The sequence below is a fragment of the Rhyacophila brunnea genome, unplaced genomic scaffold (genome assembly GCF_057557595.1).
Source record: "Rhyacophila brunnea isolate RB1 unplaced genomic scaffold, BYU_Rbru_1.0 scaffold_8, whole genome shotgun sequence".
NCBI classification, from domain to species: Eukaryota; Metazoa; Arthropoda; class Insecta; order Trichoptera; family Rhyacophilidae; genus Rhyacophila; species Rhyacophila brunnea.
Window position 1 is genome coordinate 654,051 of NW_028233350.1, and position 11,047 is coordinate 665,097.

At 31.5% G+C, this 11,047-nt stretch overlaps 1 protein-coding gene across 1 annotated transcript in view; it reads left to right on the forward strand.

Annotated features, from left to right (window-relative positions):
- LOC147063803 (uncharacterized) overlaps positions 1-1,694 on the forward strand; it is a 36,952-nt gene extending 35,258 nt beyond the window's left edge. Inside the window, exon 7 of the mRNA XM_085959070.1 lies at positions 1,449-1,694. Within this exon, the coding sequence (XP_085815196.1) occupies positions 1,449-1,694 (246 nt within the window). The remainder of the gene's footprint in view (positions 1-1,448) is intronic.
- The last annotated feature ends 9,353 nt before the right edge of the window (positions 1,695-11,047 follow it).

Sequence of the window (11,047 nt, forward strand, 5' to 3'; positions counted from 1 at the left end):
CATAAAAACTGATAGTCAATAATAACGCAATTTGATAAGCATTTCATGAATGACTACTAGTTTAAATTGTCGCAATTAGACAAGACACTCGTAGCATAATTCGTTAATGCAACAGTTGGCGCGATACCAGCGGTTATACGGGTTCAAATCCCGTCGAGCTTCATGTTTTTTTTCAAATATGATTTTTTCTACAACAAACCTGAGGTGTTTGTAAATGTTAAATGAATGTTCCATTGTCAAAATCTTGTGAATTGTTCATTGAATAAAAGAAATGGTTCATTTATATCACTTTAAAACTTGAGGTGAACATTTGTATTAAAGCATGCATATGTTTATCAGTCAGCCTATTTTTATCTCGACATAACTACACAATAACCGCATATATATTTTACATTTCATTTTTATGATCACCATTACCATCATAAATATATTAATTACTACTATACACTGCTTGATGAACCTAGCTATATCTACTTTTCTCGTTTGTCTTGTTTTTCTTTTTAGAAAGTCATCGTAATTAAATGAAAAAAGGTAGGTTTTAAGCACCCATTCCGTATCGGGTATATCGGGTATTATCGGTTAATTTACACAAGTTAAAAATTGAGTAACTATTCAATTCCCTCATCACTTTTCTTTTCTGTAATCGTACTAATATTATACAAATAACATAAACATGAAATTTCACTACGTTGCTGTCGTATGCAGTGGTCTAGTCTGATAGGTTTAATAGACTTTTCTTCTACCAATATAATATACGGAACGTGACTATTTTTACAACGTTTTTATTAGCTCGCATTATTGTTTGTCCGGTGGTTGTTTATCCAGTACAAATCTTGCAATCGATTTTTAACTAACTTCCCGACTAGCTAGACATTTGAAACTTTTAGAATATATCAGAACACGATGCCAATGCATTCTTTTAATACTTTTAGCCATCTTTAAGAAGAATTGAATTCATTTTCAGTTAATTCTGTTTTGTATGAAAAGTTATTTCGGAAGAAATCCGTAATCCAATCCACTATTATTGGTTGCTAAGGGGGTGGTCCAAGCAACTAAATTATTAATATATACGTACGTTACTATGGAAATCAAAATGACATTTCAGTATTCTATATTTGTTTGTCTGTTGCAAAATAGCAAAAAACTGTTTTGTTGACAATTGCCTTATTTTCCCTAAATTATTAATACCTACATAGAATTGTCAAGTTTATATGATTCCACAGAAAATTTAAAAACGTGGTATATAAAAATTTCTTTTTATATTGTTATTATTTAGTTATAGTTATATTTCAATCATTCTGAATCTCCGAGTCTGTGGCCTGAAACAACTGTGAACATAAATAACTTAAATATTTTAGAAAGAAAATGTCTCCAATCCTTAACAAGAAGTATAAAAATGATTTATTTATTATCGATAACCCAATTATGTATTCATGACGGTTTTATAGGGTCACGATGAATCAAACATGTGCCATCGTCCGTGCTTCGAGAACGCAAAGCGGATCATGAATGAGCCTCTCCCCGAGAAGCCGGCTGAGTCGACACCTTTTGTGGAATTGGAATTCGGAGTCACAGGATTGATTGACTCTTTACAGCAAGATACATTGATAAACAGGGAAGATATTTCAGAGGACGCTTTGAAAGCTGCCAGATTATGGAGGAAAGCTTTTAAGCTCTACAGAAAACATAAATAAGTTAACTACATTACATATTATGTGCTAAATGTTGTATGTTATTTATCTACCTGTATGACATTCTGTATTATATAATATTATCATTATTTTAATGTTGGAAGTAAAACTGAGGTAAACACATTATTACAGTATTTCATTGTATTTTAAGAGCATACCTCAGTGAAACATCAAATAATTTTCAACAGTAGGTGCGAGAAAATGCCTCACTATTCGCCAATCGGAGACGGATAGTCGAGGTGTCCGCACGTCGATTTGTTTTGTCATGGCGTCGGATGAAAATATTCTTAAATCATGTAAAGATGACTAAAAACTTTACGTATGTACTTAAAAATAAAACATGTCAATGAATATACTATTATTATTAGTAATATAACAACAAACGTAACATTAAATGGACGCATGTTGGATTTTTATGACAAATTATATTTCGTTCGGCACGCGTCATTTGTACAATCCGCACATCGCCTAGCCACGATCTTTTTAGACCATGTCTGAACTGATGTTAGCCTTAAGTGTTATTTGAAATTGTTATTGAATTATACAGTATATTAGAAGTATAATCCAATCGCAATCAATCAGTATGTATATAGTTATGTAGCAAAAACCGTAATCAAACCATTATGTAATGACTACAATTCATATAAATATTTTTATGTATCTGAGAGATCGAATAAGTACAGAAATCAAAAGAGGTATAGCAATCGGAATTTTAAGTATACTAAGACAGGCCAGGGCACTAAATTTCAAGTTACGGTAGTAGTTCTAGTTATTGATTATTTTCGAAAGCTCGTAGTAAATGAAGATTTTCGATTTTATATTTCGTTCATATCAATAAAATTAGCGTATGACCATGTATTTCAATATGAAACAATCATCAATCTACAAATAGTTTACCATATTGCGCTCGAAGAGCAATAACTAGCACTACTATTGAAAATTACAGTTTCGTGTCACGGCTTAGGTATACCTACTTGAAGTATCCAGGGAACTGAGGAAAATTTTACATTCTGTGATAAACAAAGTTTTTACATTTCAAGAGTAAATTAATGATTGCTTTTAATGTTAGTTCATATTGTATTTTCCAATTAGTTAATTAAAAATGAATTAATAATCCGACCGTATAATTAACCGCTAATTGCAAAAAAATCATAATTTGATATAATATAGACATTATTTGTAGGTATAGTTTAATTTATCGATTTTTGTAATTCATTAAGGCTATACTTCAGCTGAGGCATCGTCTAAAAAGATGGTGACTAGGCTATGCGCGGATTGTGCAAATGACGCGAGCCGAACGAAATATAATTTGTCATAAAAATTCAACATGCGTCCTTTTAATGTGATGTTTATTATTACATTCTTAATAATAATATTATATTCATTGACGCGTTATCTTTTTCAAGTACGTTTTTTAGTCATCTTTACACGATTTAAGAATATATTCCTCCGACGCCATCACAAAACAAATTGACGTTTTGTGAAATTGAAATTGTGTGAACTAGTCGGTTTTTGGAAATATACCTTTCGTATTTTATAATATTATTTATCCTTATCTAAAGAGAAGTTCAGAAAAATAAAAATTGTTTTTAAATTGATTGCTATTTGGGGTGCATGGTTTTACAGAAATCATATTTTCTTGGTATATAATAATATTATATTGTATGTTTTAATCATCTATCAAAATATTAATATATGGCTTCCTCTCACATATATGTATTGTTGTAATGTGAGCCCATCGGAACTTCCGACCTGGTCGCCTCATAGGCCAATTTTGTTGCATTTAGAACATTTGTGGTATCATACAGCCAACGTGAAGATATTTTCACGTTGGCAATATTTGTTACTTATTTTTTTTTTTTTAATCTTGCCTCTAAGTAGTCCTCTCTCCCATGGGCACTCTTAACTTAAAGTCATGTAAATTCAGTCAAAGCTCACATGAGTGCATGGCGACCCAAGTAACTTGGATAACTTCTGAGATATTCCTAGTCATAAAAAAATGATGAGTCACATAAAACTTAGGGTCAGGTTATTCGCATGATTCAAAACGGGCGTGGTGTGGGGCGGTGTATTTTTTTGGGCCCATTAACTTCAATGTAGGTATAAATAATGAAAAATTGTTGCTTTGTTGTAAAGATTCAGTCTTGAATAAAAAATATGGTAATATGATAAGCTCATTCAGCTGTGAATGTACTTAAATCGATTTGAACGAATAAAAGCTTTATTTTTTGAATAAATAAAAAGTTTTTAAAATGAGTTAAAAAATCATGACGGAAATGCCGGAAACATTCGCGCCCGGCAAGCATCCCAGAGTAACAATATATTTCGTTAGCGCTGTCGAATAACCTATTCGCGCCACGTTTTCGATTTTTCTCCACGACCGGGCTGTATTTTCCCGGCAGGCATTTTCCTCAATCATTCATTCACACATCAATCAAGTCCGGAGCTTCGATCGCATTCTTTCTCCTCACCGATCATTTCATTTTAGATAGTGACCTACCGATGTTCTTTTACAAACTGGATGAAAAGGAATAGAGGAATGCTGAAAAGTTCTTTTCTTATTGACTATGACTAAGTTATATAATATGATTGATAAACCATGTCATATGACGGATTCTAAGTTATACGTAGATACCACCTACCTATATGCTTAGTTTCTAAAAGTAATAACCCAGATAATGTTATCCTTGCCTGTTCTGTGATGTCAAGTCACGTCGCACAGGTTCGGTTAAATTGACGATTTATACGCCAATTACTTGTATTATTTGTGATAAGGTGGGGGTTTTTACTATTTCAACTATTTATACTTTGTTTGTTATATTTTTATTGTGATCCTTGATTTAATATGTAGGTGACTTTATTGTATTAATTTATTATATAAGTTAGAATTAACTGTATTCGTTGTCAGTGTATTGGTAAGTATGCATAGTGCCTGAAGATGCCGAAAGGCAAAGCCCGGGTTCCAAAAAACGACTCAAATGGAATAGTACAAAACTTAAATAAATATATATATACGTATTTACCTAGTAATAAGAAAATAAATAGATAATAATACATGTAAAAAAATATTTTTAGAATATTATATTAGGTACATCATTTTCATCCTAGAGCTGGAGTGCAAAGTTATGAAGCATTTACCCTCTACCAATAGCGAGGCCTGTGAGATTGGTCAATCCGCTTCCTAGAGACGTAGACATTTTTATTGATGCGCTATGTATTTTGTTTTTAAAAATCTATTTTAGGACCCTTTATTGTTATTTAGAAATTTTTATTTAATTTCTTTCTATAAGATTATTCTTTGGTTTGTTTTTCTATTATACCTTTATTTACCTGTTGTTTTTATTCTAAATGGTAAACGTCTTGAATTACTAATTTGTTATGTACTTAATAAACATGTTTGTTTAATAAATAAATAGAAAAACTATGAACACATTGTGATGGAAGAAAATAGGGCATACTGGGGGTTGTTTTTTAATATAAAATCATTTACTATTCTGTTTACGTGGATAGACGATTTTAAATTACGTTTTTCATCACCTAGATTAAACGGTAAAGCTATCTCCATTGCCATACTATCAACATTCTGGCACTTGCGGCACACATAATGCATTCTATTGAATCGTAGTAGGTGATTGAAATTGGCAAGCTTTGTCTTTTGATTGAACACGCGGGGCAGCGAAGCACGGCAGAAGAGATAAACTAACTAACCAACTATAACCAATTAAACTACACTCCTACCCATATAATGTCCTTGAGGAGGGTCTAATTGAAAAGCGTTTGAGGAAGATTCAATTACGATGGTGATTGCGTTTTCAATTGCTTGTCATTTATGCGAAATTCCGGAAACACTTTTGGAATTCATCATTAACACAATGATGGTATTAATAATACTATTATTACAGCTATCGAAAGCCAACTAATTGTCAAAAGAGTAAGGTAAATCTACAAGTTAAATTATACTATTCATCGCTAATAATTATAATCAACCAGTTTGGGAATGACTATAATTATATTATTAGTAATGGCGTCGAATATGATATAATCGATAAAGCATTTAAAATTAAAATGAAGTACGCATTTCCTACAAGTTTCGTAAAGAAATACTTTATTTATTATATCTGCATAAGCCATAGAAACATATTATATGATGTATAATTAGAATGTTACATTCTTAAATCTTGTAAATAATTATTCGTTGAATAAATAAAAAAATATTAATTAAAAATTATTAGCATGTTCAAATAAGTTACAAAAAAAATCTTGGAGTGATCCGTGACGTCGGTTAGTAATTAAAGTAATACCTACTTTGATTTAAAATACAAAAGCCGATCGCCAAATAGTAGCTCAATTTGGGAAGCGCTTCAGTGAGTATTAAAAAGGCCAATGGTTAAAATTTGTCGTAATTAAGTATGGTACCTTTAGCATAGTGGACTATGTGCGTGGGCGCGATACCCGATATATGCAGGCTCGATTCCTAAAAGATGTTTTCTATTGGTTATTGTTAAAGTGTAATTGTATTAAGTGTTTTCAAAATTATGTAGTTTCAATATATTATGATAAACATCCAGCAAACAATTTGAAAGTCCTATTTGCTCTAAATTTATTTCTATGATTTTTCTAAAAAGCATTTTTTGGCTCGATGACATTGAGCTACAAGCCAGTTAATGTATAATCTGCTTGTAAACTCGCCCAGTATCATCATCGAACTAGCTAACAAGCAGAATGTAAACAATCTACCGAGAAAAGTTGAAAGCCGCGCTACTTTACTCGCTACTCGCTGGCGTGTGGGCGATCTGCGTCTGCGCAGTAGAGCGATAGTGACGAACATGCCGATAAAAAAACGAACCACTCAATACGTCCTGTCAAATAGTACCAAAAATAACGGTTTCAACTCGCTAGCTTGTTGGCTTCTGAGCGAGTGGAAAGTTTTGTGTGTCATCATCACAACCGCACTAGGTGACTCGTCGGCTTTTAAACTCGCTGACAAGCAGCTTGTAAAGTAGCTTAATGTCGTCGACGCTTAAGAGGTTGTAGGTTTAATGAATGTAAAAAATTTAATCATGTTTATTATTCAGCCTTCAATAAAAAATAATCTTATTTATTTCCTCATCTACAGGAAAATGTAAACAATATACGAAGAGAGGACCACTTTAAGTAAAAGGAAATGTCTCACATAAGTAAAGTTAAAAGGTAATGAGGTAGCGGTTGAACTTCGATAAATTCTTGACTTACGCCTTAATCTGGTGTATGGAAGAAAGTCCTCTGGAAAATGCATATAGAAAACTGTTCTGTCGGTGCTGTCTGTAGTGAAACTATGATCTATTCTGATATCAACTGACATTCCTATTTCTCACTCAGTTCTATCTTATTGTAATTGCGATGTATTGATTTTAGTTAATTGAGTTTAAAGATTTAACATAGTTATAAGCGGTGTACATACAGTAGAATACAATTCCAGGTAGCAAGGGTTAATAAAAAAATGGTAATAAAACTTCAAAAAAGTACATTATTTAAAAATATATTATGTTTATTGAATGTGGCGAGCATACATTACAAAAGTTATACTTGTTTAACCCATGCACCGCGGACCTTTTAATTAATATTTAATTACCACATTTAAATAACATGCTAATTATATCAAATGGCCACCTGAAGGGCAACGCACCAGTTGCGTTGGACGCAGTGAATGGGTCTTAAGTAAGTTTTCATACGCTATAGTTATAGTCCCTTAAATCTCTTTAACGTTATATTTTTTTAAAAACATTTATATAAAACATATAAAAACAAAAAAAAATATTTAGTTGTTATTGATAGGTACTATTATACGTCATACCTTAAAACATTTTGTTTTATTCACGGTAGGTATGTAAAAACGTGTCTTGAATCTCTGCGATTTTTTCGGGATTCACTAGTTTCCGCTTTACTTTTAAAAATAATGTTAGTTTGGAAAAAAATGTAAAATTGGAACGTAAGTTATCTTGAAATGAGCCAAACTTTCTTTTGGTTAATCTCTTTTGTTGAGTTTGTCACTGTGTCTGGGAAAAGAGTATTTTTATTTAAATTATATATTAAATTGAAAAAAGCAAAGTTTTCCCCACACAAAGTAAATGAACGTCGGTCTTGATTATATATGTGTAGATTCTCCATACAAAAGAATGTGGATTACTTGCTTGCGCGTAAGTATAACATATTACGGCGTACCGCAGTTCCGGTACTCTCAGGAAGGAGAAAACAACGTTTCAGTAATAAATTTACAAGAGGACAAGGGAAAATGAAATAATTTGAATTAAGTGCTACCCAAAACTAAATACGAATTATTGCATTCCATAAATTATGTGCCTACAAAACAATATAAGAGCTGAAAGAAACGTTACTTCACTTTTTGTTTAAACTAAATTAACATTTTCATTGTTTATTTCCGAGAAAGTACTGAATAAAATCTTGTGAAGTATTCGACTAATGTATGCTACCGGTAAGAGTAATACAAAAACCGCCAGTAGCGCATCGTAACATGGAAATGACCGTGTTGGGCGGAAAGATTAAAAAACCAATAGATCAGCGGTGTGTTCAGAAATGAAACTGATAAAATGGAAGGAGTATCAAACAACCACAGGGCTGACCTAAAACCAGCTGCATCAACGAAATCACCAAGGTCGGCGGATGTGAGTAAGTACCAGCAAAGAATTAGGGACCGAGACAAACGACACTCATTCGAAAAGACGTGAGTTCGAGTCCCACTCGGTCCATTTTGTTTTCTAGATTTTTTCAATTTCAATTTATTCTTTTAACATATTGTGGACGTTACAAATTATTAGTTTAATAAGACGTTCACAACATGACATGAAACATTATTATAAAGAAGAAAAGTAATAAAAACGATAAAAATGAAAATATAAAAAGGGAACATAATATAAACATACAAAAGCTGTGAAAATACAATTATACATCTACAGAAGTTCAAAAAAGTACGCAGAGTTTGCTAATGAGACTCTATTTTAAGAATTTATAAAACAGCGTTCACCTAAACTGACCCTCACGCAAGTGGAATATATCAACACCCGAAGCAATTTGCTGAATATGTGTGTGTAATAGATTTTTTTAAATTATGTTTTTTTTCTATTATAAAGAATCTGAATATTGAATATTGAATAAAAAAAACATTATTCATAAGAACAAGAACGTCAATAAATGTTAGCCCCGGACGTCTGTTAATTTATTAATGTCATTTATCTAAATCGTACACAAGGAGATTGCCTCCTGATTAGTGGAATTTGAAGTATTACGATTATAACGTAATTATTAGAAATAATTCTCGTGAATCATGAATCGGACCGATAGATTAGAGTCGAAAACACTTACACGAAAAGTGAAAGATGTGAGTTTGAGTCCCACTCGATTCAACCTTTTTTCCTAAATGTTTTTTAACGTGTATGTTTCTGTGATTTTCAATACTTAATACAAAAAACCTTATTTATATTCAATATTGAATAAAAAATAATAATTATAATATTCATTTAACTTAAAATATATTAATTTAATAATAATATTAAAATACTGTGTGTGCGTGCATGCATTTAATATGTGGTTGTGTGTGTGTGTGTTTGTGTGAACGGTGATAACCTGTTTGGCTGCAGAAAGTGATAAAAGAAGAAATTGCAGCGAAAGTGAAGCGGAACAGATTTACAATATGAAAATGCAAATATATGTGCATGTGCAATATGCATTCAAATTGTGTTCTTAGATTGTATTGGTATTTTAAAAAGATTTCATAAAATAGCGGAAATGTGGATATCCACATTTATAGAGTATATACTTATATTATATATTATTATTATATATTATATTATATATGAGTATATACTCTACGTACTAATGTGTTTATTAATTTATCACGAAACGATACGAAACGTCAAAAAGATCCATCTATTTGAAATTTTGATTTTTGTTCCATTGGTATAGGTATGTATATCGTTTTATGGATTTTTATTTATCACATAATATGTATGAAGATATGTGGAAGAAATAAAGTTGGGATATCCATTAACATTAATAATACTATAATACCTGCTTAAATTCCTTAAATAAAGTTATTTTAACGTTCGCCGCAAAAAGCAAATTAACCTGGCCAAAATCAGGGGAATAGCATCTTGACAAGCGAGCCGTTCGCGATCCGGCTCGCTATTCACTTACGGCATATTTTACCAAAATGCTTTTTAAAATGTTTGTCATATTTCTCTGAATATTTTAAAATGGAGATGGCGAATGCGTCAATCGCAAAACAATTTTTGGTCCATCTCGATTGCATTTTGTATTTTAATCACATTCCATTTTTAGATGCTGTACGATCTAAATTTCTAACAGATTTAACATTAATTGGACATTTTAAATTTAAAATTGTTACGATAAATAAATTAAAGAAAAAATAAATTAGACAATAAATAACTATAATATAATAATTATAATCTTTGATCACATTTATAAAAATATTTTTGAAGTTATACTTATTTTGGCGCGTTTGGGAAATCAGATCAGAATGTATTTTTGGCGTGTGACATGTAACACATAATTTATTTTTTCACACGAATATTATAATATATTACAAACAGTTCTTCTTTTCTTTTCGACCATGTCCGATCTTAATAGGATTATATGGGCCTCCACAGAGTAGAGGTTTGTATTGACAGATTTTTGTTTTTTACGAGAAATGGATGTCAGCCACTTGCTCAACCTATTAGGTCCGTACCCTGATACACACAAATTGAAAAACAATATGTGTACTTGCCAGACCCGGGATTCCAACCTGGGACCCACGGCGTTATAGTCCAACGGTTAAGCCGCGCGGCCACCGTGGGCCGTACGACAGTTACCTACACAAAATTATGAAAAACTTAACCGCTTAAGTCGACAAAGAATATGATAATGATTTGAACTTTCTACTTGATAGTATCTGCATTTTGCACCTACGCAAGACACCGGTAAATTTTACGAATATTAATTTTTATTTAATTATGGAGAAATATTTTTAATATTTCGATTATTAAATTATTAAAAGAAAAATATTAGAGAATTCGTGAAATATCTACAGTTATAATAATTTATTTAAATAGTTTTTACCGTAGAAAAATATAATTCTTATCTAAAGGAAGTGAGCTGATTGTGAAACATGCTAGGTAGTAAATAATACAATATAATATAATATATGTAACAGATATCAATCAGCATGAATGAGTTTTGCAGAAGTTTTACAATACTTTTCTTTCGCTAAAACGAAGATAGGCAAAACTTCGCGTTATCATTTTTTAATTTCATTGAAGTAAGTAGGGAGTGATAGAACATTCATTTCAAGACTGCTCTGT